Here is a 22,303-nt window from a genome sequence, read left to right on the forward strand (position 1 = left end):
GGGCCTGAACAGCAACTGAGAAAAACAATAACTAAATTAATAACTAAAATAACTAAAAAACAAAGAAAAACAATAGCTAAAGATTTAAGTTATTCTAGCTGCAAGCATCTCCTGATTTAAGAAATAGCAGCCAGCACAAACACACACACACACACAAACTAATATTAGTATTATAAAAAATAAATACTTATTGCCCCAGTCTCTCTAAAGTGGAGGGTTATTTTGGGGGGATAAAATAAGTTTTAGGTATAAATGAAAAATATGAGAGATGACAAACCTGTTTAGAAAAAAAACAAGCACGCAAAATCTAAGTATTCATATCTTAGCCAAATGTGTTGAGAGTTATAAAAATCAAAGCAGAATAATAAATGTTGGCTCTTAAGCTACAATAACTCAAACAAAAATGTTTCCAAATCTTAATGTTATATACATGTTTAAATGCTCAATTTCCTGCTATTTTTCCTTAAAAAAAATAAAAAATAATAATAAAAAATAGACTGTAATAAGCATCTTCAAGCAAGGGAGATCCAGATCTGATTATTATTATTTTTAAATTTGGCAGAAAATTCCATCCTAGCCAAAGTACCTCTTGCACTTATCTTCAGAAGTGTAAAATCACTATGTTTTAGCTCCTTTCTTAAAGAAAAAATATGTATGTTTGCTAGCAAAAATGAGATATTATGGAGCTTGTTTAGTATTAACTTCTGCCAAATGTAAACAATTTTTTCTGCAAATCACTACTGGATCATACAGAGAACAGCAGTAACTATTATCACTTCATTTTCTGTAAAACTTTTTAGGCTTGAAACCGCCCATGTTTTCTCCTTGTGACTACTCCAGACTATTATGGAAGGCACTTGCTTTCAACATGCTTGGTAGTATGGTAACATCATTACTGTTCATTGGCCTTTTAAAATTTTTATTTTTTATTTTAAATTTCTCAGCTAAACTCCATGTCCGTATGTACACTAATGTGATAGGATAACTTAAATCAAACTTGAAGATGAGATAAAACATTTTTAAAATAGCTACTTTGTACTAGCAGAATGTAAATATAACTAAAGACTGAAGTATTTTTATGTGTAGCAGGAAATTGCTGTGCTTAATAAAGCATTTGGAAAACCTGACTATTTCATACCCAGTTTTAGTGCAATCTCTTTGAGGACACACAATTATACCTATTCAACACAAATGAAACTACTGACAGGAAGCAAGGAAGTAAATTACCAGCTATTTAGCTCAGACACAATTCATTATGTTATCTCATTTTAAAACCCTAAACTAGAATATGAATTTCTAATCTTCTCAAATTAGCATGCTAGATTATTGCATTGACATTTTCGTTCAGCAATAACACTTGCTTTTTATTTATTTATTTATTTATTGTTGCTGACTAAGTTTTACTTGCATACAATGAAAGCAAGCTCTTTGAAAATATGCCAAGTCTACAGTCCTACACAGCAACATTATCTTCTTCATAAAATATGTGACAAATGCTTTCATACAGAAATACATCAGAGTTTTCATACGAATATATAAACGAGAAACAGCATTTTGGCAAACACTGAAAACTTAACCGGCACCTTTTTAGGTTGGATGTCAGGTACAAGCTTGACAACCCAATGAGTCAAAAATCATGAGTCAGCCTCAATATCATGAGTAAGATTTAAAACCACTAGATTTTAAATAATTAAGTTCCAGGGTTTTTTTTTGGTTTTTTTGTTTTTTTTTTTTACTTAATTTTTGGTGTTGAAATATTTGGTGTGTCTGTGTTTCCAGACTTTCCCCTACAGCTACAAAGACTGGAAAACTAACTAAAATATGAAAACTGTTATTATGTAGTGGTTTCATCAGCTCAATTTTAAGAAATCAGGAAACTGGTTACAAAACTCATGCAAGAAAGAATTCCTTTGTACGGAACTAGTGTCCTCATTACTGTTTTATTCTCTTCACTGAATCATCTTAGAAAGTAATAAGCAAGTAATCACCTTTTTATAACAATTACTGCAAAAGTGATGCACGGCAGCTTCCATGATTCCAAGAATTCTATCCAAGCAAGAAGCTGCGATTTCTGCAAGCATTCATGGGGGACCCATAGGCAAGCTCAGGAAGTGCGGGATAGATGAGTGGACAGTGAGGGGGATTGAGAACTGGATTGATGGCAGAGCTCAGAGGGTTGTCATCAGTGGTACAGTCTAGTTGGAGACCTATAGCTAGGGGTGTTCTCCAGGGGTCACTACTGGGTCCAGTCTTGTTCAATTTGTTCATTGATTTGTTCAAATCAATGACCTAGAAAATGGAATAGAGTGCACCCTCAGCAAGTTTGCCGATGTCACAAAACTGGGAGGAGTGGCTGATCCACCAGAAAGCTGTGCTGCCATTCAGAGGGACCTGGACAGGCTCGAGAGTTGGGCAGTGAGGGACCTCATGAAGTTAGGTTATTCCACCAAGGGAGGAATAACCCCAAACACCAGTGCAGGCTGGGGGCTGACCTGCTGGAAAACAGCTCTGTGGAGAAGGATCTGGGAGTCCTGGTAGACAGCAGGTTGACCATGAGCCAGAAATGTGCCCTTGTGACCAAGAAGGCCAATGGGATCCTGGGATGCATTAGGGAGTGTTGCCAGCAGGCCAAGGGAGGTGATCCTCCCCCAATACTCAGCTCTGGTGAGGCCACACCTGGAGCATTGTGTCTATTTCTGGACTCCCCAGTACACAAGGGACATGGGAGCTACTGGAATGAGTCCAGCGGAGGGCTCTGAAGATGATCAGGGGACTGAAGCATCTGTCATACAAGTACAGGCTGAGGAAGCTGGGCTTGTTTAAGGTGGAGAAGACTGAGAAAGGATCTTTTCAATGTGTATAAACATCTGAAGGGAGAGTGTCAAGAGGATGGGACCAGAAAAGTGATGTGATCTAATTTCAGTAGTGCCCACCAATGAGGCAACTGGTACAAACTGAAGCACAGGAGGTTCCAGCTGCATATGAGTAAAATCTTCTTTACTGTGAGAGTGACAGAGCTCTGGGACAGGTTGCCCAGAGAGGCTGTGGAGTCTCCTTCTCTGGAGATATACAAAACCCACCTAGATGCCATCCTATGCAACAAGCTCTGGGTGATTCTGCTCAGCAGGCGGGTTGAACTAGATCATCCTCAGAGGGCCCTTCCAACCTTGGCCATTTTGTGATTCTGTGACCAAATACCGTATAGATTACAATGGATCCACTGCTGAGACAATGTTCTTTCTCATTGGCAGCTAAAGCATTGCAGCACTGACACTACCGGAGTTGTTTCCAGAAAAGGCATCATTCCTAATCAGATATTTTCTGAAGAGGAAGAAGGCCAAACTGTCCATACAGCACTGTTTACAGCAAGTAAGCTTTCCCTAATGCCCAAATATCGTCATAGAACAAAAACATTGGAAAAATTACTTTAAGTGTTATAAAAGGTAGTCAGAATAGTTGCTAGTGAACTGACATGAAGCCTTTACCACATGCTGAACAGTCCCTCCAGCTCCCATAGTTAATTGTATAATTAGATGAAATTTTGGTTCACATGAAAATAAATAAAACACACCCCTATCAATAGATCCACACCCTGTTTTAATAGCCCTGAAAGATGATACAGAGATGCTGACTTGGACGACTGTATAAAATATTTTAAGTGGTTCCTTTGCAACATATTGTTTCCAGCTTTGAAGCGCACACTGTGACACAACTCTGCTACAACTCTTTAAATTCTTATATTCTATACTCATCCAGTTGAGGCAGGTGTATTTTTTTTTCTTTTTCTTTTTAATCATTGTTTTTCTAAGACAACCATCCTGGTCTTAAGGATCCAGAATTTCTCAATTAAGTGAGAAGGACTGAAGTTATTTTCTGTCTCCTATTTGAATTTCACTATTAAGTTCTGAGATCCTATTCCATTGTGGAATAACTAATGATTATAATGCAGCCAGATTTAAACTAATCTTACAACAATGAATTTTTGCTGGTTTTCATGACTTCTGTCTATAAGAATGAAGAAGATCATGCTCATCAGTGCAGTTAGAGATCAATAGGTGCCCATCTATAGAACAATACTGAGTTATTCTAGATGAATATCTCATCCAAAGATCTAAGCTGTGACTGCTTTACAAACTCAAACCACAGTTTTAGATAAAGTAAGCCTAAAATACTATAATAAAAGAGGTGTTTTTTTGTTTGTTTGTTTATTTGTTTGTTTTCCCTCCAAAGAAATTGAGTTTATTTTCTCTCTCTGAAATAATAATAATTAATAATAATAATTCAGGTGGTTGGAAGAAAAGAGAAAATTAATATATTACTCTTTCAAAACATACTCCACACACACACAAAAAATAACTATCTAGAAAAGATGCATTAATCAACATTTTTTAGAGTTTGAAATATTAACAATCACTTAAAAAACTCCAGTTGAAATAAATATATAGCACGTTATAAAACTCCTTATGAAACACATTGACCTTCTTTGGGCCATCTCTTATTACTGTGATCTGCAGAAAATATAAATCCCTGTTCTCCTTTTCATTGCCTTAGCTGCAGCAAAAATGAACCTTATTTCACAGGAATTTTCCATTTATATGTCTAGGACTCATGATCCACTGGTTTTCCCTGTTCTCAAAAGAGGTATTACTACAGCCTACGCTCAAGCTGGCATCGGATTGCAGAGCCGATTAGGAAAGCCTGGTGGCAAAAAAATCATGTACTGAGTGCTGAGTATTTTGTATTACAAAAATGACACTGTAATGATTTTGAAACCAACTTCCTTTTGATTCTAGACTTGTATTCTGCCATGGTGCTTTCTTTTAGCCAGAAACCTTCCATTATCTGTTCTAGCTGTCTAACCAGAGCAATGGTTTGAAGCCTGACACAGGACTTGCTCAGAAGATCTTTTTTAACAGTGGAGTTTTTATGGCCCATAAATTTCTTCAGCAATCCATTATCAAACACAATCTCGTTTCTTCTATTGTAAATACACTCAGAAGAGTTCTTATATATCACCCTTAGTGCTACACAGCAGAGTTGTGAACTGACGTTTAGTGTGTCTCTCCTGCACAATCTTTTGCAATACTGAAAATTTATTCTCTGTATTTTGCCAAATTGTGGGTTTTCTTTGCTGGGCCTCATAGAAGTTGTTTCTTCTAGTTTAGCTGTTATAAGGAACAGATGGTAAATCAGGAGGTAACAAAATAATCTAGTCCACAAATTCAGAGGAAAAATACAAAGCTGGAATTTAAACATCTTTGTGGTAGTTTAACTAGCTGTGTTTTAGAAACCCTTTAGGCATTTGTCATCTAAGTAGCAGATAAATGTAGACATTTTCTCAGTATTGGAGATACTGTAGTATTAAAGCTAAATAAAATCTACTTTCAATACAATTCTGTCAGAACTGATCAACGCTGCCTGGCACTTGCATCTAGTCAACAGCTAAGGTATAATGCAACTGTAAAAGCAATGAAATAAGCAAAAAAAAAAAAAAAAGTACAGTTTTTACAGTCCAACTTCTACCATTCTGAAATGCTTGTGTAAGTACAATTGGCAGCCCATTCAAGATGTTCACAGATAAGCAAAATAATTTAAGAGCTACCTGTCATTTTCATCAGGAATTCATTATAATACATGCCACAGTATTATCATAGGATATTAATGTCATTGGAAATACTTGTGATCTTTATGCTACATGATAGTGCAACTCAAACATAGGTTCCTGAAAGTCATGTCCCTTGTTTGAACTTCTTTTAAAAAGTTCTCAATAAATCTGGCATGACACAAAGCAACTGTTCTTATTGGTATCCTACTGCTACTGCTCTTTACAGCTAGATACCTGCATGCTTTTCTGCTCTCCAGCATAGTCAGACTTTTTACCAGTTTCTCAGAAGTCATCAGAGTTGCAGTTCTGAAGAGCTAACTGACAAGGAATGCTCACAGGAAACCAATAAATTATAATTTGAGTAAAAAGGCTTGAAACGGATAAATGTGAACAGCCAAGCTAACCACATTCTACAAGAAAAAAGACCACACGTGAACAGTCTTAACAGATGTAGTAGCAGTTGGCTACTCTTCCTGCAGAAATATATTGCAGACAATAGATGTGTACAACCTAAGACTGAAGTGCTAAACTTGGAGGTTATATGTAAGGCGGTATAAACGCAGTGTTAATTTGAACTTAAATTTCCTTATACTTGATTAACTCTCTACAAAGTAATACCAACCAACATATTTTTGTATTAAATGGCATAGAACACATGTATGTAAGATGTTAATAGAGTGGAAGATATTTTATATTAGACTTTTACAGCCCCTTCAGAATCTAAGATATGGCAGTTTAGACACCACAAATAAATATGTTTAAGAGAGAAGACTAACTGCCAAGGCATAAAGGAGCACCTTTGGGAACCAAGTATACCGAGTCCAGTATTGCCTCCATCATAATTAATACCACTTCTGTCCTAGATCATTTGAAGCACAACGCTATACTGACCCAGATACAGTACTGAGCTCCCTCTGTGGTATTGCATTGATATTTTACATGTTACTACTCATTTAAGGTTCATGCATTTTTAAGACTGTGCCCAGATTATTTAAATATACCCATTATGAATGACAGAGTATAATACCATGTAATATCAATGCAGAACAGCAAAGCCCTGTTCATCATTAGTACTAATTGCTTTCTATTGCTTTTCTTCGCTGCTAGTTGTTGCTGTTCCTTTTCCAAACATTATCTGCAGTCACATCCATAGTGCTTCAGAACAAACCTGGAATTCAAATCCTTTAAGAGGAGGTTCTTTTCATTCACCTATGACATGTTAAGCGAAAAGTATTACAGAAATCCATGGTGTTGAAGTTTTCCAATGTGAGGTAAAAATTACCCCAGAAAGCTCTAAAATAATAATTAAAAAATAATAATAATCACAGTAGATCATTTCCTCTGTTCCACTGCTTCTTGAAGCTTACCAGAGGTAAAGAATGTAAACTTATCTAGAAGCAATCAATAAAGGATTTCCACAATACATCTTTAAGAATCAGTGATGCTGACTCCAGACTAGTTCTAACACTGGTGGTAACTTAATCACATGAAAGCAGCTGGGGAGATTGCTCCTCCACCTATTCCCTTTTGGCATTCCCCTTTGACTCCTGTAGCCAGCTGGTGCAAGCTGATTTAATTAAATCTGGCCTACAGCAGAGTACTGGAAGCTGTTGCATTTATGAATTGAGCAGCATCCCCTTCCAGAATTTTGTGAGCCCCTCTGTGATAACTATTTGAGAGGAATAAGAATGAAACCCCCAAGTTAGCACTGATGAGTTATGCATCCATACAGCAAATCACAGTTCTTTATCACAAACACAACCTCATGTCCTGCAGGATTATATCTGCATAGCGCTGTGCAAAACCTAATAAATTCTGTCTTTCAGTAGAGGTAATCAACGCTTGCACAGTGTTGTACTAACACTTTTCAAATATTTTTGTCTCCAGAGCTGGCTTATTCAACACACCAGCTTGGGAGCCTCTGAACTGCACATCATCGTGTATGTGCTCAATATATGTCAGATTTTAGAAGGAAACCAGTGGGTGAAGTAGCATGTATGGATGGGCTTTACCTTTTGTAGTCAGCTAACAAAGCCATTAATAAGGATTCAAATGCACCTGCATGAACTTTTTCTGTCTAAAGAGCAAAAAACATGAAGAAGCCCTAACTACCAATTTCTCATACTCCTTCCTCTCTCATCCTTTTAGCTGGATTCTTTACTCTCCAGATTCAGGCTCTTTGTTTGTGAGACATGAAGAAAACATTTCTGCTGAATTCAACCTGAATACATGAGGCTCCTCTCTTAGGTTGCCTCTAGCTAGCAAGCAAGCAGGCTACAGAGCATTCAAAATGATCCTCCAAAAGAAGAAAGCTATTGTAAAGCATCCAGACAGGCCATCACAATCAGTCAAGTTACAGAGTATAATGAGTTCCGAACTTAACAGCCAAGCAGCTGTAATTAGCTGCATGTACACTGCTAGCCAGTCAGAGGGTGATGTATGCTTAGATAATTTACTTTCCATTGGTACTGTGCAAGAAGTATGCACCCAGTTAGCTATGGCTTTGCTGAAGAGCTCTAATTACTTCAACTAATAATTTAACTGTTGGCAATCAGATGCGCATCCAAAAAACCTTATTTCTGTTACAACTAGTTAGAGATCACCAATCCAGGCCTGTAGGGCAGGCCCAACATGCAGAGTCATACACATTTTCTCACAGCATGCTTAAGCCAGACAGTATCTAAATATCGCATGTACAAATAATTCATATTTTCTTTAATATAATGCTGCAGTGAAATCTTTCTACTTCAGTCATAGTTGCTGTTTTTTACAGAATAATATTTCTTATATCTGAACACTGCCCTTGTTAGCACATGTTCTGCCGGAAAGATGAATGGTACAGACGATGAGTATTGGAATCACCGAAAGATTCTGTCTGGAGCTTGTCAGGATATGGTGCTGTATCAATGCTGTGAAAATGAATATCTGTATAGCCTAATAAATGTATTACTTTAGAAGAGACTTCTTTGAGAAGAAAGCCTTAGTGAAACCTAAGAATCCTCAAAAATGAGCTAGGCCAACTGCTCTACAGACATACCACACCTGAAGCAGATGGATCTCCAGACCTGTCATACCCAGGCCTGCGGCTTGGGAGAGAATATGCATAGAACTGTGGCTCACTGATTGATCCTTAGGGAGGGAAAAAATAATCTCAGGTAGGTGAGTGTTTGCTGGTTTCTCTGCTGTGGCTGAAACAGCTAATTATACTGTATAAAAAAGGCTGTCTGGCTGAGAAATGAGAAATGAGTAAGTGTATGTTTTTTTCCATGTACAGGTGAATTGTAGTTTCAGAATGAGCAAAAGACTAAGCCAACAGGAGTTACTTCATAAGGGCATGGACAATAAAATTTGTCAGGCACCTTTTATGGACAAATGCAATTTATGCACTTGGATCAGCTACAACTGTTTTCAGTATTTGTATTTCCATGTGGATTAGCATCTGGCTCTTTTTCCACATTTTTAAACAACCTTGAACTGTGTAATTGCCATGGGATGGTTCTAACTCATATTCTAACTCATAGTCTGGTCATTTATGGGGATTTGCACTGGTACTTATTTAGTTATTCATTAAAAACAGGAAACTCCCATAGGAGATACTGCATCATACGATACTCATGCTACTTCTGAAATACAATATACTTCAGGAAACACACATGTCAAAAGTATTTATCTGGTCTAAGATATAATAATGACAATAGATAAATTGCATGTACAACTTCTTAGTGATTGGAAAAGCTATTTGAAAGCTTTCCCAGGAAAATGTTTCTTATTGCTTTACTTCAACTAAAAAGGAAGATTGGAAGATAATTTATAGAAAAAGGGAAGGGGAAAATGTGCTTGAGTTGGCACTTCTGTACTGCCAGTACAGACAATCCTTTGAAAATAACTTGAAAATTTATCATGCTGCAATATGATAAAACAATGCATAAATTCCACAGGCTGAAATGTCCTGATACGGTAAGTAAAGCTAAAACCTTGCACTCAAGTGTATGTAGTCCATTACAGGATATGTGTTGGGCAGTGGTCCTAAGAAAGAAAATTAAAACAGAAATCAGATGACAAAACTTTTTCCACAAGTTTTTTGTCCATGTGTTTACGAGTTCTGCTTGTCAAAGAGAACCAAGCCTCTTAAAACCTTCTAAAAAAAATGACCCCACAGTTAAATAAAGAAGCAAATCTAACCCAGGTTTCACAACAAGACTCCAAGGAAATTTACACTACTTATTTGTATCTAAACAAGTTACAGGTTTCAATACGTAACTTGTACATATACATAACAGGTATTTTACCATATTCACACTGAACCAAAACACTTTTTAATACTTATCTGGATTAAGACAGCAAAAAATCATTTGTAGCTGCCGTGTGACTTGATATCACAGAATCACAGAATTGAAGGGGTTGGAAGGGACCTCAAAAGATCATCGAGTCCAACCCCCCTGTCAAAGCAGGTTCCTTAAAGCAGGCTGCCCAGGTAGGCGTCCAGACAGGCCTTAAATATCTCCAGAGAAGGAGACTCCATAATATCAAACTGCTCAACTGCCACACAAGATCTGCCATTCTACCTTCAAGGAAAATAAAATACTAAAATAAATACTAATCATGTATAAAATAATAATAATAATAAAATTAAAAAATAATAAAATTGAGAAATTCTATGAACATTGAATGGGTACAAGCAAAGACAGAGAATACTGATTACTTGGAAGGGTTATTTACAGTCAGCATTGATATTTTTCGAAGCTTTGTCAGTTTTACAACTGACAATCATGCAACCTTTCTCAATGATCTTAGTCTCTTTTTTACTCTTACTGTTACTTGGCCTCCCCATGATTCATTACCCCCCAGTTCTTGCCTTCTTTTTTGTTTTGTTTTGTTTTGTTTTGTTTTTGTCTCAACTGATTTCTCTATTTAACCCTTTTCTTCAACTGGTATGATTGTCAAATCTTTTCATGCCTCAGTTTCTCCTTCATCTGATGTTCTTTTTCCATCCACCCATATCATAAGGTTTATATGGCTGTCTTTTCTCATAGCTTTCTCCTAAACTGCACAGCATCTCTAGCAAGATCCCATGATCATGTGCGTTTATTAAAAATATGATAGGCAATATAAATATAATTGTAGAGCAATTTAGGTTGGAAGGAATCTATGGAGACCATCTAGCCCAACTTCCTGCTCCAAACAGAGTTAACTTCAAAGTTACACCAGGCTCCTAAGGGCCATCTCAAGTTTTGACAGCTTGCAAGAATGGAATTCCCAGGACCTCCATGGATAACCTGTTTGAATGCTCAAACACACCCACTGTGAATTTTCCGTCAGCCCAATTGTAATTTGCCTTGTTACAACATGTGCTTATTACTTCTTGTTCGTTTGCTATGCACCTCTGAGATCAGTTTTGTTCTTTCTTTTAAAACTGCCTGTTGGATAGTGGAAGACTATTATACGCCCAACTAGCTATTTCTCTTCCAAATTAAAAAAATCCTATTATCCCAGTTCAGATTGGATATTAGGAAAACGTTCTTCAGTGAGAGAGTGGTCAAGCACTGGAACAAGCTCCCCAGTGAATTGGTCATAGCTCCAAGCCTGGCAGTGCTTAAGAAGTGTTTTGACAACACTCTTAAATCATACATGATTTAATTTTCAGGTTGTATGTAGTCAGGTGCTGGACTCAATGATCCTCAAGGGTCCCTTCCAACTCAGGCCATTCTGTGATCCCAGCCTCTACTAGTATGATCCAGTTCCCAAAACTTGCATACGTAAAAACTTGCATACGTAATCTGTCCAGAGAGCTTTCTGTGATATTATGGACAGGTAACCCATACTACTCCTTATGATAGTTACTTTTAGACTTGACACAAAGCTCTTTGCACTTGTATGTTAATTTTGAGTGAATACTATTTCACTAAATAACTTTTTTAAAAGTGATAGATGAGAAGCCAGCTGTATATTATTTTTTTAATACGTTTAATGGACCAACCTCAATGAAAATAGCCACATGATGTTTTAAGTCAATTAAACTCTATTGTAACCACTTCAATTGGTTTTAGAAGAACTTCTGTTTGGTTGATTGGTTTGTTTTGTTCTAAACATAAAGGAGAATGAGCACTTCAGGATGCTCAGGAACTAATCCTGCAAGCCAGACAGCTCCTCATACAAGTCATGTGAAGATTCCTTAAGTGGCTAGCAGGGAGGTACATTAAGAATCTGGGCAAATTCAGAAGAAGATCTTGTGGGTCCTCCCTTATACCTAGCCCATCACCTCCTGCTGTGCATGTCACAACAGAAGAGCAGAACTTCTGTATGATGACTGTATGAAACATTTTACGTTTCTTTCACTCTTCTTGGTGAAGAAATGCTTAACCAACTACCATGAGCACAGGGGCTTTAAAATAAAGTATTTCAGTGATTTCATAGACACATGAATTTGCATGCCCTTTTTCTTAGGAATTCAAATGATTCAAATGATGATACAGACAACATAACACTGTAGCTTTTTGTCAAAAAAACTTCATAACTCATCAGAAGGCCTTTCAGGACACTTAATTGCTTAGCCACTTAATTGACCATATTTCAAACACATAGAAAATGGAGGAGGATGAATCAACAGCCATATTATGTTCCCAGAGTTTTAAGAACAATGAGCAATGTGATGTAATTTAATCACAGCAAACAGAAGTCATTCCTCTAAAATCTGCAAAGAAAACCTGGATGCTGGTCCTTGCTGGGCAGTACTTTATTTTAGAATTAAACATAACTGCTACTTCAGCTGACATTATATAGCTTGTAAGAATAATTTTTAACTACTTTTCAGATATGATTCTAATCAGGTGGCATTTTATTAGAAAACTTTATTGGAAAATAACTAAGGAATGGATTGTTTCCAACATCATAATGGAAAAATAACAGCAGTTTTTAGAAAGTCACACTAAGTTCATACTTCAGCTCTTTTTAATGAATACAAATCCAATGCATACCTAACACAATTATTTTAACTCTTAGCTCACAAATGCATATGCACTTCCTTTTCTGCATCCATTCTGGGATTTTTGTGTCTAGATGGAGAGGTGATTTTATGGTGTTGTCGGCTCTTCTTGTGTTTTGTTGTTGTTGTGTAGTTTTTTTAAGTGTTGTTACACATATTCAGCTGAAACATTTTTTGTGCAAGTGAAGTTTTAAAACAAGATTTCATCAATTTATTAAATCATATTTCCAAATTCATATGACTAAGTAGTATATATTACACTGTATGAAAAGTATTATTTATGTTAAGCTTTCTGTATCTCTGCCCTAGAGCTAAGACAGCAACACATCATACTATGTTGTCAGGAGTTAATGGATTTGTTATTCTTCAGCACTAAGAAAATATCTGCCTATCTTCATGTATTAGTTTATTTACTGCTTTGATATGAAACTATGGAGGACACCACTCTTCCAACAACATATTACTAATTTTCCTGTCTCAGCTGCAGGAGGGAATTAAGACAAACACATAAGAAGTATCAGTACAGGTATTTTTTGTTTATAAGAAATGACAATACAAAATAAGTTGAATGGATTAATGTAGAAAATAAAAAGATGAGGGTTTCCTGCTATTTTTCAATTACTTTATACTGAGTAACTTAATGGCTGAGAGGTACACCTTTTATATGCAAATGTATGTGGCATCAGATACAAAAGCACTTTGATGCAGATACTTCCATGCATTATATAGTTTTCACACCTACGTGCCAATGAATGCAAATATCATGAAAATGTGATTTAAAATTTACTGCACTTATCCATATCTTTCACTTAGAAGAAAAGAAAAATAACAACACTTTTCTGATAATTTATCAATCGCCATCTCACAAAAGAAGATATGAATAGGAGAAGAGCTATGACGAAAAAAAAGGTAAAATACTGAATCTCTGTGTATTTTCAGAATAATAGATCATTCTGGTTTTCTCACAGTTTACCTGGTTTGAGCAGGAAGATGAAATAGATGAACTTCTGAGGTCCTTTCTACCCTGAACTATTTATGATTCAATTTTAAGTTTTTATTATTATGAAATGGAGATGAGAAATTTTGTGTTCTTTTTAGAAGTTTACAAGAAGTTTCTATCTATAGTATCATATGGCTATGGTAATATAGCCATATCTCTTTCCTATGTATCTTAATTTAAAGTACTTGACTAGTATTTAAAAGTCTAGTTGCAGGCACTCTTACTGAAATGAGCAATATTACAGATTTCACTTTCTTTATGGTCTAGATTTCCTTTGTTATTGGCTTTCATCTCCAGCAGCCCCTTCAGAATGTGATCAGCAAAATGGTAGAGAAAAAGCATTTGAATGCTTTAATCCCAACATTCTGTGTATGAAGCAGATGTTGACAATCCAGACGAGCAGATTCTGCAGCTGACAAAACCTTGTTTCCTGAACAAACACACTAACAAGCATGCCAGGCTCCAAGGGTTAAGCCACACTATAAAACAGTTCTTGTTTTCTGGAAAGTCTCCAAACTATGTTCATCATGTCCCTTCTTGCTCCCACTTGCTAGCTCCTTCACAAAATGTGCAGAATGGTCACCAACTTAAATATTTATGTAAATATTTGCCCATTATTATTACTTTCCCAATCTGCACTGTGCAAATAATTGTCTTTGGAGGAATTACTTCTTGTAACATCTCTGCTGATGCTGAAATTATTTTTCCTTTTTTTTCCTGCAGAACCTTTGAGTCATGCTTTGTAACTGCAAATTATGGGTTATGTTTTCAGACAAGCTAAGGCCAAGCCTTCTTGGTCAAACTGTAATCGGTGCTCACAAAATGCATCAAGGAGGCAAGACTGTTGACACCAATATTCTAGTAGAACCAGTGTTCAGCAGAGCTACACTTACTGCAGTTTCTACCTTTCTGCTGATGTCAAAACATAATAATAATAATAATAATAATAATAATAATAATAATAAATGTTAATAATAAAAGTTAACAGAGAGTTGCAGTAGGCAGTATCCCGTTGCAAATATATGTGCTATGTACTATAATCTCATTTTAAATGCTGATAAGACTTGTAAACACTGTTTTTTAGTATCAGTGATAAATAATATTCCAATTTCTTCAAGATTCATGCGATACTAAACAAAGCAATAAGATCTTACTGTTTGCAAATCATTTCAACTTTCCCAAAACCACAGATCTTTACATTTGCTGCCAACCCTCTTCAGATCATGCCTCAATAAACAAGATAATCTTTTTAAAGCAGGACCATTTTCTTTTGTCTGTAACATGCCACACACATTTATGTCCTGATTTAATTTTGGAATGAAATTCTCAAGTTACTAAAAAAATGTTGACAAGTTTCTTGAAAATTGATACAGCCTTCAAAAAAAAAAAAAAAAAAAAAGGAATTCTATAGAAAGAAATTTTATAGAAAAATTACTATATTAGTATTGCTATAACATCTCTTATGGTCTTACAATGTTTTCTTAGATTGCCATGGTGTATTAATTTAAAATAAATGTACACTATGCTATGTATCTTTTAGATTTTGAGATTATGAATGTAAGGCATTTAGCCAAAGACAGACAAATGAACAGGGGTCAAATAATAATAAAGTAAACTAACAATTATCAACTAAGCATTTATTCTGATTAAAGCTAGATTCAGAAAAACATTTAAAAATTACCATGATATTCAAAATATTAGACATATTATGCATATTAGTTCAATATATATATATATTTAAAAAAGAAAAAAAAAAAAAGACCAAATTAGGAGATCTCAGTACTATAGTAAATATGGGAAATACATGTTTTGTTCTTTTCCCCTTGAGCAGTCACTTTAGCCTTTCTCTAATTGGGAGTAGCAGGTAACAGAAATTTTCAAATCTGAATCGCAAAAATACTGTTCTTTCAGCCTAAAACCACAGCATGTTCTGCCTTTCACAGGAACAGAATCATTCAGGTTGGTCCTGATGATACAAAGCTTTGAGGAGTGCCTTATACCCCAGAAGGCTGTGCTGCCATGCAGAGGGGCCTTGCCAGGCTGGAGAGTTGGGCTGAGAGGAACCTCATGAAGTTCTGCAAGGACAAGTGCAGGGTCCTCCTGCACCTAGGGAGGAATAACCCTAAGCACCAGCACAGGCTGGGGGGGTGAGCTGTTGCAAAACAGCTCTGCAGAGAGGGACATGGTGAACAGCAGGCTGACCATGAGCCAGAAATGTGCCCTTGTGACCAAGAAGGTCAAAGGTCCAGGGGTGCATTAGGGAGTGTTGCCAGCAGGCTGAGGGAGGTGATCCTCCCCCTCTACTGAGCCCTGATGAGGCCACACCTGGAGCATTGTGTCTATCTCTGGACTCCCCAGTACACAAGGGACATGGGAGCTACTGGAATGAGTCCAGCGGAGGGCTCTGAAGATGATCAGGGGACTGAAGCATCTGTCATACAAGTACAGGCTGAGGAAGCTGGGCTTGTTTAAGGTGGAGAAGACTGGTAGAGGATCTTTTTAATGTGTATAAACATCTGAAGGGAGGATGTCAAGAGGATAGAGCCAGTCTGTTTTCAGTTGTGCCCAGCAAGGGGGCAAGAGGCAATGGGCACAAACTGAAGAACAGAAAGTTCCAGCTCAATAAGAGGGAGCACTTCTCTACTGTAAGGTGACAGAGCACAGGTTGCCCAGAGATATTGTGGAGTCTCCTCTGGAGATATTCAATCCTGCCTGGATGCCATCCTGCGCAATGTGCTCCAGGTGATCCTGCACAGCAGGGGGGTTGGACCAGATGATCTTCAGAGGTCCCTTCCAACTCCATCTGCCCATTCTGTGATTCTGTCCCCAGTCCAACCTCCTGCTCTCAGTAGGGTCAAGACCATTCAGGCCAGGTCAGGTTTCAGAAATTTCCAAGGATGGTCAGGGCACAGTCCACTGGACAAACGCAGCCTGGCGCTTAACTGTCCCCATTAAGAAGTTGATTAGTCCAGGAACAGCAATAACTGCCTTTGCCATTTAGGTTATTTGGTCTTGTGGCATTGTAACATGACCAAGAGGAGACATAAAATGTGGTAATGATGTTTACCGAGTCCTACCCAGAGAGAGCACTAGTATTGACTCTTAAAGGGCAGATGGCGTTTGCAGGTATTGTGAACTCAGTACAGGTGCAGTGTAGAAAGGTCTTGAAAGCAAAATTTTCAAGAATGCCTCTTTAGTGTAGATGTAGTCAAAAAGCTCAAATGAACATAGTCTGTCTGATAACAGAGGTCACTTTGAACTGAGTGTTCTTGTGCTGCATTGAGTTTAAACTCTTCTTTGTACATCTTCTGAAAAAGAGATTAATTGTAGCTGAAAGAAACCTCATGAAATTCAGAGACAAGTGCAGAGTTCTGCATATGGAAAGGAAGTAGACCTTGAAAAAATACATACCGGGCACTGACTGACTGTGGAGGAGCTCTGCTGGGAAGGGCCTGAGGTGTTCTGCTGAAATTGAGCTAAACGTGAGCCAGCTGTGCACCCTTGCAACAGAGATGGCAAACAGCATACTGACTGTATTAATAAGACAGCAGGCTGAGGGAAGTGATCCCTTTATTTGACATTCATCAGACCACATCTGGGAGAACAGATGAAGCTTTGTGTCCCTCAGTTCAAGAAAGATATTGATAGATGAAAGAGTTTAACACAGAGCCACCAACATGGTTAGGGGCTGGTGCACTTGTCCATTGAGGAGAGACTGAAGGAACTGAGTCTGTTGAACCTAGAGAATAAAACAGCTTTGATGAGCTCTCCAGTACTGTGCCAGGTAAGATTATGGGATTGATCCTCCTGGAAACCATCTTGAGAGATGTGGAAGACAGACAGATGATTAGAGACAGCCAAGACAGTTTCACAAAGGGCAAATCATGTCTGACACTAAGTTGGTGGATTTCTACAACAGAATAACAGCATTGGTGGACAAGGGAAGAGCAACAAATGTCAATTACCTTGACTTGTGCAAAGCCTTTGATACGATCCCATACATTTGTCTCTAAATTAGAGAGATGTGGATTTGATAGATGGACCGTTCAGTGGATAAGGAACTGGCTGGACAGACATATCCAAAGAGTCATACTCAACAACTCAATATCCAAATGAAGACTGGTGATGCCTAGCATCCCTCAGGGGGACCTAGGACTGGTACTGTTTAATATTTTCATGGGTAACATGAACAGTGAGATTGAATGCACCCTCAGCAAGTTTGTGGATGGCATCAAGCTGAGTGGCATAGTAGATACCCTAGAGTGAAGGGGTGCCATCTGGAGGCACCTTGACAGACTTCAGAGGTAGGCATATGCAAACCTCAACAAGGCCAAATGCAAGGTCCTGCACCTGGATCAGTGCAATCCCAAACATCAGTACTTGATTCTATTAACACAGATTCATGCTCTGCATGATGGTGCATGGTGGGAGGACGAGGGAGACCAGACAAATTGAAACACAATTTCAGTCCGAATATAAAGTTTTTCAATGTGAGGTTAGCAAAGCATTGCAACCAGCTTGGCCAGAAAGGTTGTGCAGACTGCCCACTTAGATATTTTCAAAACCAGACTGGATGTAGCACGGGGCCACACTGTCTAACCCTACTTTAAGCAGGATGTGACCTCTATGTCTTTTCCAAAATGTATTATCCAGTGATTCACCCAATGATTTGCTGGGTGTACAACCAAAAATTTCTTCAGTTAGGCTCTTCTAAACCATATATATAAATATTCAGAGATTTGAAAATTCCCCTTGATAGGTTTCAAAAGAGAACAAACATAGCTAGGACCAAGACGGGGGGTGGGCAGGCAGAATGACAAGGACATTGATCATTTTTACTGCAGTCATTCTCAGAGAAAATACTGTTTTAAGGACAAGTTGTTTTCCTTATCTAACAAAGGAAACTATACCTGTAACATTGTTACTATTAGAAATTATGCCGGTTTAACATAGTTTAAGTCTACTTACTTAATGTCTTCATCAAAGTGTATGGACAGTTTTAACCTGAATATTTTCTTGTTCTATCTTATACATATTTGCAAACCAGGATCACTGACTCCCTGTTTGCCACATCACTGGTAGCTTACCTGACTGAAAGAACTTTCACTACTTATTTAACATTTTAACATTCATCTTGTAGCTCTGTGCATTTATTTGCTCTCTGTATTTAAGTACATATTTTTGTCTTTTAATATTTTCAGTCATAACTTCTGCATATTAATAATAAAACGTAACTACAGTGTAAGGATAGAAAGCCTGATTGAGTATTTTCACTGTTGCTCTTGTAGAAGTCTTATATTCTATTGCAGCAATAGGAAGACACAAGATTACTGCATAAAAAGCATTCAAAATGAAATCGAATAGCACAAAGTCCATCCAATTACATGTCTGTGTTGAGGAAAGAACTCCCTCCCACCTCGTGACTTTCCCCCTTTCACCATTAGGGAATTAATGCAGACATAAATGAAGAGAGAAAGATGTAAGCATTCTCGAATGAAATAGTGTTTTTTACCGGAAATAACTATTTTGTGTAAAATAATATTTGTGGAATATTTAAAGTAAAACTGTTTCACTTGACTTGGTAATACTTAATATGAAACGTGAAAACAATCTGTGAGTACCTGGAGGGTACAAACAAAAGAGAAGTAATTTACTGTGTAGAACATAAGGAACATGCAAACATATGAGGGAAAAAAAAAAAAAAAAAAAAAAAAAAAAAAAAAAAAAAAGAATTATAATACATATACAGGAAAACTTCAAGACAACAAGATGAATCATCCCACAGAACAATTCTGGCTGCTAATTTTCCCATTTCTTGTATATGAATCGCTGTTTAATTTTTTTTCTTTCCTTCTTTCTTTTTGAGCTATAAACTAGAAGATTCCTGGTCAGGAAGAGACCAGCATGGGTAGGAGGTGGCCTGAATGATCCAAGCCATCTTTTTCTAAGTCTAACTTCTTGTAGTATGAGTCACGTTACACCCAAGCCACAGGGTAACATACATAACATGAACAGATATACAAATGTGACATTCCCATCTGGTAATAACAGCTAAATCAATTAGTACTGACAATAAGAAAATATTACTAAGTAACATCTACTTTGAAATCAAGTAGAGTATCCTCTTACATGTTGCTGGCTTCAGTAGGAAAGAAGTGATATCATCTTTCACTTACATTCCAGCTTCTATCTCTATAACTCTGCATATACCAGGAAAGTGATAAAGAATTCTTCTTTATCAACAAGATTCGTATTATAGCCACATGGCCAGACGGGTAACATCTTAATCCCTGATAAATACGAAACTGAAGTACTTAGTAGGAAAACTGAATTTAACTCCACTTTTGCAAGCATAAAATCTGTTTCGGAAGTTTTTGTGTAATACAGACCATAAATAGTAACTGTAAAAATGTACAGAAGTAGAAAACATATGTCACAAGCACTTTATTTGACCCTGTTCTACCAAAAATATCCTTACTTCCTGTGCTCAGTTTAATCCATCACAATCTATAACCATCTTAGCCAATACTCAGCCTACATGTTTGTGTGTTTACGTACTGAGAAATTTAGGACAAAAGGATTTATTAGTATAGCCTTTCAACAGATACTTACAGGGATAACTGTTCTTCAGTCATCAAATATTGCTAACCTTGCTTTTTTTTCCCCTCTTACTTCCTCAGTTTAAAAGTTCAATTACAAAATTTCTAACATCAGAAAAATGCTGTATTTTTAAAGACAGAATCTCATCTTTAACAGCCCGAATCTGCTTGATTTGAGCTTCCCTGTAGCAAACAGGTCTGCCTCCTGGTACTTCACCGTCATTAGGAAAGTAATGAAGCATTCTGAGTGACTAAAGGGACAACCTGCTAACTAAATGAAATATGATAAAGGAATTGGATCTTAGACCAACTATGTGTAAAATTGTAATTTAAGCATATAATAAAGCCAGAGATTCTAAGACAAATTCAGTGTCTCTCACCTGCAGAGGTAGCCAGGTCAGGGGAAAACTTACCCCAGGCACTTAAAATACTACTAACATATCTCCTCCCAGGAGTTTCTTAGTGGAGAGAAAGGAGTTTATACCCTGATCAGTGATTTATATTATTGTACAGAATCAGTATTAATCATCAGGACTCAGTGTGGGGAGTTCAAACCTGCAGTTTTGTACATATTTATATTTTATCTCAGAGAATACAGACAGGGAGTTCCACACCATGGAAGGACAAGAAAGAACTATAAACTTCAGGACTTATTAGAAGTAATAGTTATGAAAGAATATTACAAGTCTTTCACACTGTATTTGTATTTGCAGCAACAACTTTTCTGGAACATGCTGAAAAAAAGACATAGATTTGATCAAAGATCTTGGTGTAGACTACAGAATAAATTTCCTAACTCTAAGGAAAGCCTTCTATGTACCTTCAAAAACATAAAATTTGGGAGGTAAATCTTTAATCTGTAGCCTGAGTTTCCAGAAAAGAAAGTCCAAAACAGCCTAACAGCCCTGATTTTTACCTTTTTTCTTCCCTCCTCCAAAGAAGTTCATTTTTTATTTTATTTTTAACACCTCATTTCTAGACTCATCGCTTCTCTTTTATCCTAAAATAATTGATATCAAAACCAGTCTTTCTGTTGGACAACCAAAGTTTTCTCCTTTTTTTATTACATAAACTACTGTATATTACATATATTAGAAAATTAACCATTAAACTCAAAATGTAAGAACAAAGTGTTAGAAAATATAAATAATGTAAAAGATTATATTGGCCGTATATCACGTATAAAATAGATCATTTTGGTGTTGCATAAGAAGTCCATACAATCTCTTGTTTGGGCTATATTTAACTTGCTCAGGATATTTCTATAGTCTTTTGCTGCTACTCATGGAGGTCAGTCTGCATGTAACATGAATCAGACTCAAAGTGTATAGTGTGACAATGACGCTTACTTGTCATCTCAGTTGCCTTTTGTTCACCAGTGTTAAGTGTTTTTTTTGTGTTTTTGTTTTGTGTTTTTTTTCCTTGTTGGCTTACAATTGACTATTAGTATTGTATTTGCATTTCATTTCCACAATTGAAATACCCTCCACCTCCCCCCCAAAAAAAAAAATAATCGACATCATTATAGTCAACTCTTCAGTGAGACTGACTTTGGGAGATTTACTTAGGTTGCAGATTAACTGTGCTGTACTATGCACCCCTGTACTACTATGACTTTATGTGTAAGTGCATATGCATGCATGGACATGTCTATGAATATAGAGAGTGGGACAGGGAAGAAGAGTGTATAAATTAGATTCAGTTAACCTGGAGAATCAACTTTATATTCTTTTCCAGAGTGATACCAGGGTCCTAGAGACAAAACTACCAGAACATAAATCATAGTTATTTATGCACCTACTCTAAATTTAGTTTAATTTTAGCATATTCTTTGGGTTATGGCTTAATCTCAGGACTCCACCACCCTTTATTCCTTTTGATTTGTTTGATTTCACAGTTCACCATGCTTGCGGCAGCAAGTTGGACTAGAGATCTCTTGATGTCCCTTTGAGCCTGAATCTTCCTTTAATCCTACAATTACAAAAGAAATGGCATCTTTATCACCTGCTGATCACTCGCCTCTCCTCCAAATTCTGGAAACTGTAAATGTTCAGTCTTCACAAGTGAAAGATTAAGCACTTCAACTAAAAAGATAACAAAAACACCTCTCACCAGTG

General features: G+C 36.9%; 1 protein-coding gene across 6 annotated transcripts in view; it reads right to left on the reverse strand.

Annotated features, from left to right (window-relative positions):
- RSPO2 (R-spondin 2) overlaps positions 1–22,303 on the reverse strand; it is a 113,364-nt gene that overhangs the window by 23,024 nt on the left and 68,037 nt on the right. The window contains exon 5 of one of the 6 annotated variants that reach the window (XM_082752770.1): positions 22,035–22,157. The exons of the other annotated variants lie outside the window; for them this stretch is intronic. Coding sequence (XP_082608896.1) covers positions 22,078–22,157 — 80 coding nt within the window. The 3' untranslated portion in view covers positions 22,035–22,077. Of the gene's footprint in view, positions 1–22,034; positions 22,158–22,303 lie in introns of those variants that run through there. 6 annotated transcript variants of the gene reach the window in all.

This window comes from Aythya marila (genome assembly GCF_965140915.1).
Source record: "Aythya marila genome assembly, chromosome: 2".
NCBI lineage: Eukaryota > Metazoa > Chordata > Aves > Anseriformes > Anatidae > Aythya > Aythya marila.